A 19,592-nucleotide genomic window follows, 5' to 3' on the forward strand; every position below is an offset into this window, starting at 1 on the left:
TCTTCTCCTTTAAAATTTCCCTTAATAGTTAGCAAAATTGAATATCAAAATGTGAATCAGATGCACCAGCAGTGACTGAATTCTCAAAAAGTTTTATTTTTATTATAGCACACCATATCAGGGTAATGCAAAAACCATAGATTTAAAACAAAAAGCTCATTTGCTCTGGATAGAAAATGCCTTGGAGAAAGTGTTATCATCGGATCAATTCTGTTCATACATAAGAATTTATTTCTGGATAATATGATAAGGATTGATCCCTAAAAGGCAACCAAGATGGACCATAATGCCCTGAGCTTAACCATCACGGCCCCTTATTTCACTGATCTCGTTTTCTCTATATACTGTCTTCATATGTGGAATAAAGCTCTTATTAAATGTTCTCTTCTCGATGACCTTTAAATGACAGCCCCAGATGTTTTATCTATTTTTGAAGATGAACAAGCTAATAGATATCTGATGCTCTTTACACCAAGTTGCCTCTATCCTTTGTACTTTTGTTCTGTGATTAACTTCTTATAACTTCTTATAAGATATAACTACTGAATTTAATAAACTATTTTGAAATATCACCATTTTAAGCAAAAATATGCTTAAAGAGAGAGACTAGCTGAGTCACGTATGTATTACAATAGAAAGCACATCTAGAATTACAATTTCCCAGTATATACTGTTGCCTATTGTCAGTGATTGAATATGTAGAGAATTAAGTAAGAACAAAGTGAAAGAGTGCAATGCATGGTACTAAAACCATCTGATGCTAATGAATAAGGAGCCTGTACTTTGTCCCTCCTTCTTTTCTTTTTAAAAGATTACCAAACAGTTAGAGAGAGTGAACCAAATGGTGGTTTTATGATTATTCCCACTTTAAATCCTGTTGCTCTGGGCAAGCTACAACAGGATGCATAAATGGATGGAAAAGAGATAGCAATGGTGGAGCCATCATGTTATTGTCATTACTTTTTGAAATGTTAAAGTGATTTTAAAAACTGATAGGACGGAAATCACGGTAATACGTGTATTCAACATAAAAGCACAATGTTTCTGGTTTAAGGGGGCCAATGCACCAATTCTCTAGATTTTTGAGTAATATCCTCTATACTCTGTACCAGGTAAAACAGAAAAGAGCTAGATCGTTTTTCTACTTGCGCGAGGAAGAGCAAAGAATCATTATGAATTCTCTGACATAAGACAGGAATCCAAGCGGGTTAAAGGTTGGTATGAAATCCTGTAGCCTGACTTTTACATTCTCTTTTATGTCTTAATTACTTCTTGTACTCAACTTTTCAAAATATTTTAACTTGTGATCTTTTCTATCACAGATTCGTTCTAGGCTGCTTCTTCTCCATCCCATCCCTTGTCATTGTGATATGAACACCAGGGTCCACAATCTTCACAATTATTGAACTCAATTCTTTATTTCTACTTGCCCCCAAGAAAAGACCTTGACCTGAACTCATCCACATTCTCTTAGTGTAAAGCACTGCCTTTTGCTCAAGAATTCAAGCCATACCTCAGCGTCACCCATCTCTTCTTATTCATTGTCCTTTACCTCAGCCAGTCAGTCCAAAATCCTTCTCTGTCTCCTAAATATCTCTCAAAGACATCCCCTCCATGCCACTCTCTCTGCCGAAGATTTTATTCAGGATCTTGTTATCTCTTTTCTAGAGCTAGTCTCCTAACTGGGCTTGCTATGTCTAGTCTCTCTCCTTTCTAATTTTATCTCTTCCCTTCCCTCAAACACGTGTTTCTGAAACAAATTTGATCTTGTCACTATGCTGCTTGAAAAACTAGATTAAGTCCTTATTATATGCATGTAGCTAAACATTTCTTAATGTGGCTATGAGGTCCTTTCTAAGATAGCTCCACATTGCCTTTCCACCATCACTTCATGCTCCAGCCACACTGGATCGCCACTATTCCAGGACATACCATCCTCATCCACGCACTTCATAATCTCCTTCCTAGAATGAGAGAGTGGAAAGGCAGCATGGCTCCATGTTGAGGGCCACGGATTTTGGAATCAATTTAAACAGGTCTGGAGTGTCTGCCCCTCAATTTGCTAGCCGTGAGGTCTGGTCAAGTTACCTAAAACTACCAAGCCAAAGCCCCAGTTTCTCATCTATAAAACAGAGCTAATAATATCTACTTCTCATGCCTGACATGAAGAATATACACTTACCTATATACGGTGCTTAGCACAATGACTGGAAAATAGCAAATGTCCAGTAAGTAGTAGTTATTATTCCATTGCTGTGACTGCTGCTCTTGCTCCTACTCGTATTCCTGCCTTTGTTTCTACCGTTGTTTCTACCTTTAGTTGCTAACATATTTTTTGAAATTCTCATGGACAGATAATTCTTTTCCTAAAAGTATGCTTGATTATTAGAAACAAGTGGAAAATATTTTGATTTAATTCTTTCATGAGTGATCAAGTTTTATAATACTATTCTGGTCAAAAGATGAGATTCAATTATAAAATAATGTTCTAATATTCCAGTTGGGGTGATTGACCTTGAAAACAGTTTCAACAGAGGAGTTAAAAAGTTTTTGGAGAAACATAAACATCATGAAGTAGTTGTGTTGGAAGCATGACCACCTCATTAATCATCCAATCACTTTTCAGAATGAAAGGGGCATTGTTAGTAATTATGCCGAGACTAGAGGAATAAACAAGGGTAGTCCCTGGAAAATTGTCCCCCAAATTTAGTTAAGCAGATTTTATCCTGAGTGAGATGCAAAGGCTTGCATTGCAGAAAATTAAACACCAAGCATCAAATATTATATCAATGCCATATAAACATCAAATAATATATTATTTAACACAAAAAAACCCCAACCAAATCGGTCACAGTCCTTTGGATGAAGCTAAATTTACCTTTGCTAGGTTTTGTGATATGTGTGACAAGTGTAAACAAAACCCATTAAAATGGTAATTGTCAGATATTTATTCACTGAGAATTTATTTTTGATGAGGAAGAACAGTAGTTTGGATAATTTTCCAAGTGTGGTAAGGACAAACGTTAGTTGCAATATACCCAGCTACCAATAAGATTCTTTGGGCTGAGACAGTAGAGAAATTTCAGGATTTTCCTTAATATTTACATGAGGAAGATGCTGTCAAGTTAAAGGTGTTATTGAGTGTTCTTTGAAAGAAATGAAATGACGGGTATGAAAATACTAAATAAGCAGAGTGTTGAAAGGTTGTCATCACTGCCGGGGAGATCCCAAAGAAGAATCCTCTTTTCTCTTTGACATGTACTTCCTTAGGTCTTTCACAACTTTTTCCGAGAAAGGTGAATCAAAGATTGTTTCCTCTGTTTGCTTAGCTGCCAATCAGTAGTCTGTACTTCAACAGGGACACAAAATGCAAGGAAAGTGCATTAGCTGCTAAAGGAACACATTTCTGAGAGTATTCACCCACTGAGAATCTCATGTGCATTTTAATACGTTGGGGCTGTAAATCTCCTGTGTCTTTCTTTTTTTGTTATTATCACCGTCGTCATTGCATGCTCATTAGGTGCTTACTATGTGTGGAATACTTTACCAAGCACTGAGATTACAAAAGTTCGTAACACAGAGGTTCTGCTGGGAAGAGATGGGGTGGTGGCTTTTGATGCTGTGTAGTATGACTACGCTCACACAGCCACTAGGAAGAGCTCCACAGGAGAAAGACCCGGCCTATGTTGCCAGAGTTAAATAGACTCACTCAGTATTTGTACTCGTATTTTTTTTCTTATAACTTTTTCTTGTTTTTCCGAGTCTTAATCTTTGGCCTCTATTTCTACTCTAATCCAGGACCTTTGGTTCATGTCACTTTGTAACTTTGTCCTCATATCTTTAACAAGCGTAGCCTCATGAATTACGTACTGTCTGAAAACCACTGGTTTTGGTCTTTATTTGCCCCATATGCCTCTGGAATCCACTTAGAATCTGCTTGGGGAGGGGCCTGGCATTTCTAGCCATGAAATATTACTTAAAACCATAGAACATCACAAAACAAACTTTTTGGAAATATTTGCAAATATACATAAATTCTGGATAAATATGACAAATTCATTCAAAATCATCTATTGAACATCTACAGTGTTCAGTATTATTGAAAATGTTGCAGATAGAGCAATCAAGAGAGCAATAAAGTTCCTGTTCTCATGCTGCTGGTATTCTAGTGAATGTATAGGGAACAGACAATGTACTGTATATATCATATAACATGTCAAATAGTGATAACTGTTTTGTACAAAAATAAAGCACAACAAGGAGGTTAGGCTATGATTGGGAGTACTGTTTTTTTGGCCCTGAGCTAACATCTGTTGCCAATCCTACTCTTTTTGCTTGAGGAAGATCATCCCTGAGCTAAAATCTGTGCCAATCTGCCTCCACTTTGTATATGGGACGCCGCCACAGCATGGCTTGATGAGCGGTGTAGGTCCACACCCGGGATCTGAACCCACGAACCCAGGCGTTGGAAGCAGAGGGAGAAAACCCAAACACTATGCCAGTGGGATGGCCCCCAGGAGGGGGTGTTACTGTGTTTTACCAGGGTAGATACAAAAGTCGCTATGACGAGGTGTTATTCATGCAGAAGTGTGAAGGAAGTGAAGGAGCTGAGGGGTGATGGGGGAAGAGAATTCCAGATAAAGAAAACTCTACTGGTGAAGGCCCGGGTCAGGAGTGTTGTTGGTGTTTTCAAAGCATGGTGAGGAGAGCTAGAGCTCAATGAATGATAAGGAGAGTGTGGAGAAATAAGGTGAGCGAGGCTGGCAGAGGCAGACCATGGAGAGCCTTCTGGGCCTTGTTGAGAAGTTAGGACTTTATTGTGTGAGACGCAAAGCCATTGAGGGTTTACAGCAGAGTGACATGATCTGATTTCTGTTTTAAAGTATCACACTGGCTGCTGTGTGGAGTATAGGCCATAAGAAGGACAAAGTTGAAGAGCAGGACATCAGTCCAGAAACTACCAGAATATATCATGTGAGAGATGGTAGGACCTGGACTGGGTGGAGATGGTAAATATGGTGAACAGTATTTGAATCCTGGGGATATTTTAAAGGTAGAGTTGACAGGATTTGCAGATGTATGGGCTGTGGGTAATAAGAGTGAAGACTGAGGTTGACTCTAAGTATTTCGGCCTGAACAACTAATAAAAATTAAGTTGTCATTTATTTATTTATTTATTCTTATTTATTTTTTTTTGAGGAAGATTAACCCTGAGCTAACATCCACTGCCAAACCCCCTCTTTTTGCTGAGATTGGCTCTGAGCTAACATCCATGCCCACCTTCCTTTACTTTACATGTGGGATGCCTGCCACACCATGGCTTGATAAGAGGTGTGTAGATCCACGCCTGGGATCCAAACTGGTGAACCCCGGGCTGCTGAAGCAGAGCACGCAAACTTAACTGCTATGCTACGAGGCTGGCCCCCAAGTTGTCGTTTATAAGATAGAAAGGACTATGGAAGAAGCAGGCGTGTGTGTATGTGTATGTGATATCAAGAGTTTGGTTTCACCATGAAACTCCTAGAAGAAAACATAGGAAAAAGCTTCATGACACGAGTCTTTGTATTGATTTTTTGGAAATCACACCTAAAGCACAAGCAATAAAATAAAAATAAGCAGAGCCCTACATCAAACTAAAAAGCTTCTGCACAACAGAAGAAACCATCAACAAAGTGAAAAGACAACCTATGGAATGGGAAAAACTATTTGTAAACTATATTATTCATAAGGGGATAATAGCCAAAATATATAAAGAACTCAAACAACTCAATAGCATAAAAACAAATAATCCAATTAAAAAATGTGCAAAGGATCTGAATAGAAATTTTTCCAAAGAAGATATACAAATGGCCAACAGGTACATGAAAAACTGCTCCACATCACTGGTCATTAGGGAAATGCAAATCAAGACCACAATGAGATATTACCTCACACTCGCTAGAATGACCATAATCAAAAAGGCAAGAGATAACAAATGCTTGTATGGCTGTGGACAAAAGGCAACACTCATGCACTGTTGGTGGAAATGTAAGTTGATGCATTTACTACAGAAAACAGTATGGAGGTTTGTCAAAAAATTAAAAATACAACTACCATATGATCCAGCAATCCCACTTCCTGGAACATATTCAAAGGAAATGAAAACAGTAACTTGAAATGGTATCTGCACCCCCATGTTTATAGCAGCATTATTTACAATGGCCAAGATATGGAAACAACCTAAGTATCCATTGATGGATGAGTGGATAAAGAAGTTGTGATTTATATATCCATAAATACAATTAGTATTATTCAGCCATAAAAAATGAGGAAACCCTATCATTTGCAATGACGTGGGTGGACCTTGAAGGTGTTATGCTAAGTGAAATAAGTTAGACAGAGAAAGACAAATACGGTATGATCTCATATGTGGAATTTATAGTGAACAAACAAAAACCACACCAAACTCATAGAAAAAGAGATCAGATTTGTGGTTACCAGAGGTGCAGGGTGGGGGGAGAAAGAATTGGAGCAAGATGGTCAAAAGGTACAAACTTCCAATTATAAGATAAATAAGTACTGGGAATGTAATGTACAACATCATGACTATAGCTAACCCTGCTGTATGATATATAGGAAATTTGTTAAGAGAGTAGATGGTAGGACCTCTCATCACAGGGAGAAATTATTTTTCCTTTCTTTTTATTGTATCTATATGAGGTGATCAATGTTAACTAAAACTATTGTGGTAATCATTTCACAATATATGTAAATCAAGCATCGTGCTGTACACCTTAAACTTATACAGTAATGTATGTCAATGATTTCTCAAAAAACCTGGAAAAAAAGATAAAAAAAATAAAACCAAAAAAAAATGGTTTTTGTTTCAGACATACAGAGTTTGGAATTCTAATTAGACAGCTAGGTCAAGATTTTGAGTAGGAGCTGGGTGTGTTAGTTTGCAGTTCATGTGAAAGTTTGGTGCTAGAGTATGAATTTGGAGTCATCAGCATCTAGATGGTATTTAAAGCCCTGGATGTAAATTGCATCACCTTGGAGTGAGAGAAGATGAAAAGATTTAAGTCCTGAGCTTAGGAGCATTCTAAGATCAAGAGAATGAGAATATGGAGATGCAGCAGGAATGAGGTTGAGAAGTGACCAGTGAAGTAGGCATAAGAAGCAAGAGAAAGTGGTATTCTGTAAAGTGAAGAACATTTTTCAAGAAAGAGGGAGGAAACACCTGTATCAAAGTGCTGCCCAGAGATCTGGTAAGATGAGGTCAGTGGAAGGATCATTAGAGGTGGTGACATGGAGGTCACTGCTAAGTATACCAGGGCAGTTCCAGTGGGGTGTCCCTACAAAGGCCTAACTGAGTGGATTTGACAGGGTCCTGGAAGAGACTAAGGAATGATTTCGAGCAGGGACAATGAACAGATTGGCTTATATTTATTGAGTACTTAGGATATCTAGGTATTTCTCTAAGGGTTTTACATCCATTATCTTTCTACTAGGAAGGTATGAGAATTAGCCACAATTTATAGACAGGAAAACTGAGTTAACAGAAAAGCTAAGTAACTCGAATAATAACACACAGTAAGTGGTGGACCCATAATTTGTAACCCAAGGAGTCTGGTTCCAGGAATCTGGCTCTTAATCCTTATGTTATGCCAGAAGAATCACTATTATCAGTTTCATAATTTCCTAATGCTAAGACCACAAAAATCAAATGTGCCATTTCATAGGAATAACTCTGACAATGATACATTCTAGTTTAGATGAAGGCATAGCAAACAATTAACATCTTGCATCTTCCTGCCTTCTCCTTCTAAAAATAAAGTAGTAAAACATGTCCAATTAAGATTAATTAGGGAAGAGAAAATACTCAAAATGTTTATTGAAAGATTGTTATGTTCAAGGCACAGCAGATACCAAGCAACATGACAAAGTTATTGTTCTCCTAAAGATTATAGTCTACTAAGAGCAGCACCAATTAAAAGTGACAAAGCAATCTGATGTTTTCGTGAATATTATAGTAGGGCAGGCACAGGTGCAATGGAAACACCAAGCAGGGGGTCTAATCTGATTCAGAACCCAAGGAAGCAAGCTTTGCTTAAGTTAAGATGTCAGGAATAGATGGACTATTAGGTATACACTCAGTAAAACTCTCAGTGTGTAGCGTCATAAAAGTACGTAAAGATTGGGCTCAGGAAACTGTGACTATGGGCCATATGTAGCTTCCTATCATTATTTGGTAAATAAAGTTTTATTGGAAAATAAGCATGGATCATTTGTGTACATATGGCTGGTTTCTCACTACAGTGACAGAGACTAGTGGCCGTACTACCTGCAAAATAGAAAATCATTACTATTGGGCCTTTTATGGAAAGATTTGCCAGCCCTTGATACAGATGGACTACTTACTTGCATGCATAAAGTTAGTTATCATCAGAATGAATGTTTTTAAGGTTCATTTGTAAAGATTTGTCATTTGATTAACATAATATTTAGAATAATTTTGAATTAGTTTCTCAAATTAAAAATGTAAAAGGTCTGGAAACACAGGCCCAGCTTTTTATAAGGCAATTATTGACTAATGCTTGTTTTCTGTGACCCCCTTAAGATGGGGCATGAGTTCTCCAGATCATTACAGGCCCTGTCACTCTTTATTTTCTTTATACCTGGCTCCTTGTCACTCATTTATATTACCTTTCCAGACTCTCTAGAAACTTGGATTTTGATGCTTGGAAAGTGAATCAAAGATGAAGGGTGTCTTTCTAGGCAAAGACTGATATAGACAATCAATGGAAGTTCAAGGATTAAAATACAGGCTGTTGGCAGAGGTCTTGGCACATGTAAATGAATTTCTTTCTATATTTTAACAAAGTTATACTCTTATCAATTTTATTTTCTGTCTCAGAGAATTACAGAGACGAAGATTAGAGCTTCTTGCCTAAGAACAAAGGAAAGTCAGTAGTTTTCTAAGAAGAAAAGAGAGATATTTTATTGGACCCCAAATTCCACAGAAATAGGAGAACATTGTGGCAGTGAAAGAACAATGTAGAAAGTAGGCCAGACCATGTCTAGACCCAGTTTCACTTGAATGAAGATTACAGTTCTCGTGACCAGTATTGTATTTGAAATTTTACCATTGTCTATTATACTGTCCCCTTTGTTTCCTCATAGTTATTTCAGAGAAAGCAGGGTAAAGAGTGGACAAGGAAATATCGTTCTTTTCTGTAATGGACCTACAGAAAGTGTCCAGCTGGGGGAAGAATTGTTGCAGAGAAGAAGGAAGCAGAAAGATGCTGGGCCAGATGAATGGGATGTTAGAAGTCAACATGAAGTTTTAGTCATGGCAGGAAGCCCTGCATGGCGTTATACAGGATCAACAATAAGAATGGTGTTCTGCTGACCTCATGCCTGAGCTGGGCTCCTTGTCTCCTTTTCTGTGGAGGTGAAGAGGTCCCAGAGTGTGGGCTGAGAGTTAAAGGATCCCAGCTTTGAATATTATAGAGCAGCAGGACACTGTGCTTGTATTTTGTGAAGCCAAATGTTTGGCATTTCAAACGTATCATCTGAAGTTTAGCAGAAATAACAAATCTTCCATCAAATGTAATGCAAGTAAATGGATATCCTCTGCTATCTCTAGATTGTAATTTCAAGTGTTAGACTAAGACACAAATTACCAGAATTTGTTTAGAGCCTGGAAAGGTGAATTAATTTTCTTTTAGAAAATGTAAATAACAGCTAATTGGGGAGGAAAGGAAGAAAATATGTCAAGTTATATTTTGTTAAACTTGAACTAGGCCCATGTATACATTTTTCAGGATTGCTCTATTCCTGTGACCTTGCTAAAGTGTTAGTGCAGATTTACTGGAGAGCTTTCCAAGAAGATATGCTTTTTCTATGTTAAAGAACCTTTAAGATACTCCATGATTCTTCCTGATTTCCTGCGTTTTTGTTTCCTCTCCTTTCGTTCTGTCTTTGCATCTTTTTCTTTTCTTATTCTTTTCTGTCTTTGTTTAAGAAAATAGACACTAGTAAAGGGAGTAATTTGGCAAATTACTCGATAGAGCAAGAGATTCATGAGAAAACTTCTCTGGTTCTTTTCTCTTCATCTTGTCTTTGATATAAGGTCAAACCTTAAGAAAGTACTGATGCTGAATGCTTTTGACTTGCAAAAAAGGGCAAATTCATATGGTTCAACCTAGTCCAAAGTTCATCATGCCACTTCTCTACCCAAGACACTTTCAATCGCTTCTCGTTGCTGACAACATAATATTCAGGCTGCGTGACCTGGACGTTGAAGAGATTTCAAAATCTGGGCACAGTATTTTCTACCACAAATTCTCTAATGCCGCCAAGTTGGCTCAGTTCAAAACCCACTTCCTTCAGAAGTCTTCACAGCTCAGTGTAGCAACCAATTACCTTTCCTTCCCCTAAACACCAAGTGCTGTCTGTGCACATATCATGTGGTGTGCAACATCTAATTAAACGTGAGCTGATTTTTTGGTGTTATAATAATCTGTAAAACATTATTTCACTCCCAAAGTAAATTGAAAGCTGCTTACTAAGAGAGCCCATGTCTTCCGAATTTTTGTCTCTCTCCATCTTTCCTTGTATTTTAGAGCACAGCAGGTATTTGATTACTATTTTAAAATTTTTTGGTAGATGTTTTGGTGGCAGTTGTTTATTCAAGACTTTGAGAAGTCTGCCCACTAATATATCCTGGGGACTTAACAATGTGGAAGTATGAATTCTGATGCTTCTCCTGCTAATTTATGCTTTTTTGTATACTTTAGGAGAAGATCATTTCAAGTTCCTGTACTTTGTTGGAACCTGAATTCCAAACTTAAAATTTGGTTGTTTTTGTTCAATGATCTTAAGTTCAAGGAAATTGTGGTCCAAAGTGTGAGAAACAAACTTACATTTGTAAGGGCATCTCAGCCAGTGTACCAGCAAAAGAATCCCTTAGCACAAAATGTGCCTGGTGTCTAAAAGAAGAGAATTAAACCACACCTCACACAGACACTGAGCTCAGGAGAAAGAGACTCTGTGGAAAGTTAATTTTAGGCAACCCACTGAGTGATTTTTCTGCACGTGACAGCAGGGTTGACACAAGGGGCGCAGGGGCTGCCATGTGGCAGGTAAGGACGGCTGTGGAGCTGGCAGAGCCCCCAGCGAGTGACTGGCAGGGGCTGTCCGTGGCAGCTGGGAGCACCAGGAGGCAGCCCCAGTGAGCTTGCGGCTGGCAGGAAGACAGCCATGCAGCTGGCAGCCGAGACTGTGAAGCAGTAACCTGGCCGGAGCTGCTGTCAGCAATTCAAACCAGGCATCGACCCCGACAGAGTTCTCTGAGAAACTGAGAGTAGATACCACCTGATTCTAAAAATAGTCAGCCAGCCACATGAGCTGGCAAGAGAGAACACCTTCTGTCTGTGTAGAATGACCTTCTTCTCCATGAGCACCCATTACTGGTTTTTTTTGAAGGCACTTTGCTTTCTTCGGTAGAACTGCAAGCATAGCAGCATAAGGACATTTTGCACCAATAGAGAGACTCCTGAACCTATCCCTATAAAGACCTAATTAAATGCTGTCTTGACCAGCAATATGCTAGGGAAACATCTGGATCTTTAAACCAAGGTTTAGGACAGCAGTGCAAATAGGTAACTTTCATTTCTATAGAAACAAGATTGTAATCTAATATTAGAGAGGAGTCACCTTCCTGGCAGTCTACATTTGTGCTTTGCAATTGTTTTCATCCAAAGCGCATCCAAATGAAAGAACATTAGGACAGCCAAGGTTAGCATTGGGCTGCTTTGGGACACACACACACACACACACACACACACACACACATCTCCTGCATGTACCCAGTTGATTTACAAAATGATTTTATGTGAGGAAGGAAGATTCAAAAATTAGTAGTGCTATATAAATGTTTAGCAAAAAACATAGTTTAAGAATTCCTTGACTTTATTGTGCTTGCTACTATGTCTAAAAGAAATTAATGTCTAGCATGTACTTGTAGCAAAATGATATGGATTAGTAATCTTCATGTTGGCTTCTAAGGAAACTGTTGGACAGCCCAAAGGGTTTGAGGAAATAAAAACTGTTACTCTAAAGAATGGCAACAGCACCATTTCTAAAAGAATAATCTTCTTTCTCCTTGTATCTCCATTCTTTCGCCATTTTCCCTAGACTTTTTCATGTTTTTGATGTCACCTCAACACCTTCACCAAAATTTCAAGCTCTCTCTTTTGTGATAATACCATTTAATCCCATTTTCAACAGTAAGCAGCTCCTGATATAGTTTAGAGGTGAGAAACAAAGTTTTGGGATTCGTGCACATGATATATGAGGATGTGGGGACATTTTGCAAGAGGGCCTCTTTCCCATACTTGGCTCTGCTGGAAACTGGAGTCATTTTGGGTAAGTTATCTGCTTGTGTGTCAATTTATTCCCCAAGAGAATGGGAGTTAACCTAATGTAATATCCTTCTACTATAGTCTTAAGAAATGGTAATATCTAAAATTATAATTTACAAATTGTTGTGAGGTCCTTAAAACCAGAAACTTTACACAATTGAATAGCCCACTTTTTCTAACATTTTTTTACACCACCCAGTAAATAATATATAGCTAGAGGCTTTTCACAGCTTTAAACTTAGTTTAGCATTTTTATTAGGGTGTCACTTAAAACACTGAATATAAGAATTTACTTATTTTAACTTATATATACCAATTCTTTGTCTATGTACATGATAGAAGGATATTGCAAACAATATGGAAACGTTTCCCAGATTTTGCTTCTCATAGACATTTTCGTTAATGCCATTTTGTTTTCTTCTATGTCTCAGGAAGTCCTAAGCAATGCTCACTACTGAGTGTTACTTTGTAATATTACAGGATATTTTTTTTCCTTCTAACAATAAAGATAGCAGTTTTTCAACATTACTACTTTGGAGAAAGAAATTGCTCATTGAAACTAGATTGTTCATGGCATCTTTTTAAACAAACAAATTGGAAAAAATACATCCATTGTTTGGGTCTTGATATTCTCCTGAGTCTACTTTTTGTAAATAATGTAGGCAAAACTATTCTTATTTGAACTCAGTTAGGATCAGAATCACAAAGGACATTCATGAGAGCAAGTAGCCGTCCAGAGCTCACGATCTGGGGTCAGAGAGTCCTGGACTGGAAACCCAGTTGGCCTTCTTACCAGTTTGTACCTCTGAGAATTCTTAGCTTCACTTTTCTAAGCCAGCTTCTTCACTGACAACCTGGAGGCAATAACAGAAGGCCCCTCACAGGGTTACTGTGACGTTCACCAAGAAATTCATAGAAGGACTTGGCCTAGAACCTTGCTAACAGCGGCAAAAGCAAAGACTGGCCTGGAGCCCAGGGAGCTGCATCCTTTTCCTCTCAGCCTGTTCCTGGTGCCCGCATGACAGTACCTGGCTTTTTTCTTTAGGAATGCCAGTTTCATTTTTCTCAGCTGATGTGGACTGCTCTTCTGTATTCCTGGAAATAATAGTTTCTGTGGAAGCAATTCTCTGAAAAGTAAAATGGAAGTAAACAAAGCAACAAAAATCCCAACAGATATAACAAATTCATGGAAAAAATAAAACTGTTACAATTGGTCTGTTTTGTTTTCTGAGATATTTGCACCTAAATTTCCTAAAGATGACTTAGGCTATCTATACTAAAAAATATAAACAGACCTTCCCCGAGGCAAATTATAAATTTCTTGCTGATTGTGTTACAATGAAAAAGGATTCTGTTGTGTATCTCCTGTCTCCCAGGGCCTGTGCTGTTCGCTGGGCATTCAGCGGCAAACAGACTACCCTACGGGATGCTAAGGCCTGTCTCCTGCTGTCCTGCCGCTTACAAAGTGGTGGAGTCAGATGTGAACCATGTAATCATGAGTGTGACAAGTATGGGGAAGAAAAAAGCCTAGGTAATATGGGAGCAGAGTAAGGGCATTTGCCGTAATCTGGCTTGGTCATAAATTCTCTTTAAAGTAGAGAATATATGATTTCAAACCTAATGAAGAGATCACTTGCATCAGAGATAGGTAGCTTTCTTTACTGGGAAAGTATTTTTGCTGAGTCTTTATCATCAAGAATTCCTTTCTTCAATTTACCAATGTTATGGGTAGAAAGTATTGAGTTCTTTTGTTTTCTTTGTTACACCTAACAATAATAACTGTGATTTGGCAAATACGTGTATTGTTTAATAATGTGGGGGTTTATGGGATTTTAAACAACTCTGTGACATATTCTTCCATTTGGTAGACGCAGAAACTGTGAGAAGCTCAGAACTGAAGTAACATTTCCAATGTCACACTGGCAGGAAGTGATGGAGTGCAACATGCCCAGGGCTAGTGTCTCCAACACTGGCAAGCTGTGTAATTCTCAGGACAATATAACTCCAGTCAGAGCAAGAGCATTCATCAGCAGGAAGCTGGTATTTGCATTTGTTACCTTTAACATGTTCCACACATCTTCAGTAATGCATCTAATCAAGATTTGAATGGAACAGAAATTTTTAGGCACTCAGATGAAACCAGTGGTTGAGTTGGTAACTGAATCAAAAGATGAGAATGTGAGCTCCACAGGGAAGGGATCTTTGTCTGATTTACTCATTGATAATACTAAGTGCCTGGAACAGTGCCTGGCATTGAAAATTATTTGTTGGATTAATAAAATGACAAATGAGAAAAATTAGCCAAAAACAAAAGAATCACATTTATCATTGGGGAAGAGAAGAGACACAGCACTTATTTGTATTTGTGTTAACTTCTCTCAAAGTCTATTGAAGAAGTGAAGTATATTATCAAACCGCTTTAATTGGTGAAGTTCCCAATTAAGAAATTATTTTAAGCCTGATAAAGGATTCTAATTTGCCAGTATCCTGGTGAAAAATAATGGGAAGACAAGTAAGTTGCTTGATACATAGTGAAGTAGGTTTATTTTATCAGTTAAATATGAAGATGAAGTGGAAAGTTGTGTCTACATGGATGAAATGATGATTATTTTAAGAGATGAAGGGATAATTTGATGGAATGCACTCTTAATACTGCAATAGATTATTTTGTATACCTCTTTCCCTGTGAGAAAAAATTTGAGGTCCTGAAGAGGCTTCCAGGAGTGTCGAAGCACTCAGAACACTATATTTAGCATGTAAAACTAATTAGAAATGTAACAATAGTCCTACAAATACAAGATCTTACCATATTTTAAAAGAAATGATCAATTACCATTAAAAACATAATTGTACAGGATTGCTGTTTGTATTTATTCAGTCACTTATTCATTTGACAAATATTTATTCATGGTACCTACTATGTGCCACACACTGATTCAGGCCCTTGAAATAGATCACTAAACAATATACACAAAAGACTCTGCCTTTGTGGAACTCGTGTTCTAAGAGAACGATAGATTTGTTTATAGAAAAAAAGAAAAAGGAGAGTGGGCTAAGGAGTATTGGGAAAGAGGGACAGTTACAACTTAGATAGAGTGATCAAGATAGGTCTCATTGAGAAGTTTAAGAAAGGTGAAGTCAGTGAGGGAGTTAGCTGAGCAGATATCTGGGAAGATCATTCTGGGAAGTGGGGACAGACAGTGCAAAGATCTTAAGGCAGAAGCCTGCCTGAAATCTGTGAGATGCAGCAGAAGCCATGTGAGCAAGGGAGAGAGCGGGGGAGGTGAGGTTTAGAAGGGCGATCCAGGCCACGAAGGGCCTTGTGATGTTGTAAGCCTTTAGGCTCTTGTTGGGTGCGGAATGGGGAGACATTTGAAGGCTTTGCACAGAGGGGTGGCATGAGCTGACCTACATCTTTAAGGGTCATTCTGTAGGGGTGCCATACTGGAAAAGGGAGACCAGTTGGTAGACTTTGAGTTTTCCAGGTAAGAGAGGATGGCGACCAGGACAAGGGTGGTTTAAGTGGACTTCATGCAAAGTGATCAGGTTCTGGGCATATTTTGATTTGCTGATAAATTGGTTGTGGGAGTTAACAGAAAGAAAGATTACTTTACCAGAACTGCCTTTAAGCTTCAGTCACAAAGTTGAATTTTGGTAAGCAGAAATATTTCACCAGCATGACTGCCTTGCCTTGACAAAGGATTTTTATTTCAATGGAAATAATTTATGTGACTTAATCACAAATCATTGATTTTGCCAATGCCTTTCTTATTTAAACATTTCAATTTTGTGAGGTTGGGTAGAGTCAGCCCACGATTTAAATCCTGGTTGTACATTAGTATCACCTGGAGAACTTTAAAAAATTGTTAGATGCCAGGTGCTACTCCAGAACAATTGCCTGAGACCCTCTGAAGGGGTGTATGGGTACTGCTATGTTTTAGTTTAAAAGCTCCCCAGGTGATGCTAATAGGCAGCACGTTAGGAACCCTGAAACATTGACCGTTTGTGCCAAGTCGGGGGGGGGGGTAGTGCCCCCCAGAGAGGAAGAAATTCATAACTTGATCTTGATGTCCAATAACACAATTTTAATGCATTCTGAATAATTTAAAGGCAAAAACCCAAGCACCAAAAATGTTTTTATCCCCTTAGATCTCATGCTGAATGAGGGAGGCCATGTATAATAGCTTTGTAGCTAGAACTTGCAGAAATTAGCACTTGATCTCAGGAGATATACGCATTATTTCTGAAAGCGTTATTGATGCCAAGCCTAGCGTGAGGAAGGAAGCCATGTTAATCACGTGGGTTTCAGGTCCATTAGAAACACCAGAGAGGGAGAGAAATTCATTTTTGCCAAATAGAAAATGTCAAAAAATCAGCAGGGTGAAAAAGAATTGGATTTTCATGCTTCTAAGAAGGGGGAAAAGAGAAGCAAAAAAAGAGACTAAAAACATGCCAGCCAATTCTCCTAAATAAGTCAATTTAGTATGTGTTCATCAGCAATTCGAAGATACTCTCTGTTCCATTGACCATTTTTTTAAAAATAAAAATATCCCCCTCTCCTGAATCACGTCTTCTCTCTACCTGCTGTTCCAAACTCTGGATCTAGGCTCAGTAAACCATAAATCTGTCCTTACCTGCTGGTTTAAGTCTTTGAATTCAGATTCCGTCTGTTCTTTTCTGCTGTTAATTGTTTCTACATCCGTCTGCTCACTGGCAATGTTAAAAGATGCTGTTAAAGGAAGAATACAGTGAGATTCCTTTTGAGATATTTTTAGAGCATGATGAATTTTCCTCACTGGAGTATGTGGCATATATGCTTTAAATAACATACCTATCATATAAATAAGTTAAATCTTTAGTATAGACAGTGGAATGAGGCTTGATAATTCAGAATTATATTGAGAATTTTGAGTTTATAGTTATAAATACAAGCATATCTAGTCAAATGGAATCAACGTTTTCTAGCAAAGTTGATTATAAGAAAATTGTTATAAAAAGAATCATTATTTATTACTATCTTTGAGAAAAAAATAATCAGGATGAGTTTATACATATCTTGTATACACTAATGTGAATACACATAATGTGAATACACAGTGATGCACACAATAACACACTGAAACATCGGAGAACTCTAATCATGGAAGGGTGTTACATGGCATTTGGCTCCAATACAGATGACGTACTGGGGAACACAGCCAATGGTGCGTGGGTGAAAGACAGAACCCTCTGGGCAGCTGAGACTTCCCGGCTGCTCTGGGCCACTCCTTTTACTGTGCTGCCTGTCTTCCTGAGCGTCTAATAAATAACGTTTTAGTTTTTGAAATCCTGCTTTCTTTCTCCTTTCTTTTTTATATCTTATAGTATGGAAACAAAGTTGCAATGTTTACTATCACACCATGGTATCTAATAATGTTCTATCTACCATAGTTAGCATCAGGTTTTATTTAAGTGGAAAATCCTTCATGTTTTAGGTTAGGCTGTACTGTGGATGATGTTAAATATCACTCCTTTAAGATATAAAGAAATTAAGCACCTCACAGTAAAAAGGCAGCATACAATAAATAAACACATATAAAGAATGTTCTATGGATTGAAAATACAGGTTTGGCCCACACTATATGTTTTGAAAATACATATCAAAATCATTCGGAGTCTGGCTCTTGGAATACAGTGTATATAATTCAATGACAAATAGTAGGTAGCATTGCCTGCTAAAGAAATACAAAGATCATTTGAGATGCATTGCCAGAAGTGTTCATAGAGTGAAATTCATAAGTGAAAATGAGAAGTATTGGCAGAGTTCTTCATTTAATGCATATAGGAGATTTAGCTTTGATGACATATCTGATAGTCCATATAGAAAGCTCCAGGTCATATTGAAATTCAAAATCTTTTTTACAATTTTAATTAAAATTCAAAGGAATCTAGTGAATTATACCATTAACCTTTTACCACTAGAATCCAAGGGATCAGTTTTTAGGTCAATGTGAATAATGAGTTTGCTAATCTCGTCCAAATGTCCATTTGTACACCTCTCGAGCCAGGGGCAGGATTATTAAATCATCATACACTTGGCAGTCTTTAATGAAAGAAAAGTGCAAAACGGGTTTCAAGTCAGGCCTGTCTTTGATTGACAATACTGCAGGACAAATTTAGTGAAGATTTTTCTTGATTTAACTCATTGCTATCAATACCTGACTTACTCAAAACATTCTAAGAATGGTTAAAGGCTTGCCAAAGAGGGGAGAGAAGCAGATAAAAAGAAAAAGTTTGAGAAAACAGGAATTTGTTCAAAAAAATTTTTAGCAGTGCCATGTGTGATATGGTTGGTTGCATCTGTGTTTGCATTCCGTGATTGAAAATTAGCTAGGGACTAGTGCTAATCGTTGGACAAATTATTACGAACTTCTGAATTTTAAAGCAAGAGAGAAGGCGAAAGAGTAGAAAGAAAGTGTGTTTGAGGAGGACTTCTTTATTGAGGTTGAAATATTCCTAATATTAAGCACATAAGGAATAAGTTGAATGAGCAAAAGGGGAGAAAAAAGGTGATGAGGAAGTTGAAGGCAATCAAATTCAGTAAAGCTATGCTGATGTCTGGGAATGCTGATGAGAAAGGACAGGAGCAGCTTTGAACCAACAGTGCTACACAACAAGCAATTCCTTTTCACTTGAGTGGAGATTCAGCCTTTGTTTCTCAGATCAGCAAAGAGAGTTTTTAGTCACTAGCAGATTTGAGGAAAGCTGTTGGTGGTCCCCAAGAAGAAAACCTGAGGCTGGTGACCGAGCTCTCCAGCCAGGTTTTGTGGACAGGCTACTGTGAGGTGGGAGGAGTGTTGTCTCCCCGTCTTAGTTATGTTGATGTGGCAGATAATCTGATAAAATTTTTGAAGTGATTTTCTTCCTGTTGGTCTATCTTGGAACAAACGCTACTGCCAGAGTCAGCTGGCAAGGTCTCTCTGAGGAACTAAGGACTTTCAGGTAGAAAATAAAAAAGCTTGAAGATGCACCTCATTTTACCTCTTCTTGTAATGGACGATTATAACTTTAGAGAAGAAAGAAAATTGGGGTGAACAAATGGTTGCTGCTAGAAAAACAGGACTTATTTTCCTTGACATGAATTTAATCTATGGGAATGTGTTCTTGATTTAGATTGAATTATTTGGAAAGGACAGAGAACAGTGA

The 19,592-nt window shown here is 37.9% G+C and overlaps 1 protein-coding gene across 1 annotated transcript in view; it reads right to left on the bottom strand.

Annotated features, from left to right (window-relative positions):
* The window catches only part of LOC124237259 (uncharacterized), a 73,831-nt gene that overhangs the window by 34,433 nt on the left and 19,806 nt on the right, over nt 1-19,592 (bottom strand). The window contains exons 3-4 of the mRNA XM_046656719.1: nt 17,042-17,136; nt 13,436-13,534 (exon numbers count right to left, since the gene is read on the bottom strand). Of these exons, the coding sequence (XP_046512675.1) occupies nt 13,436-13,534; nt 17,042-17,136 (194 nt within the window). The remainder of the gene's footprint in view (nt 1-13,435; nt 13,535-17,041; nt 17,137-19,592) is intronic.

This window comes from Equus quagga, chromosome 3 (genome assembly GCF_021613505.1).
Source record: "Equus quagga isolate Etosha38 chromosome 3, UCLA_HA_Equagga_1.0, whole genome shotgun sequence".
Taxonomy (NCBI): domain Eukaryota; kingdom Metazoa; phylum Chordata; class Mammalia; order Perissodactyla; family Equidae; genus Equus; species Equus quagga.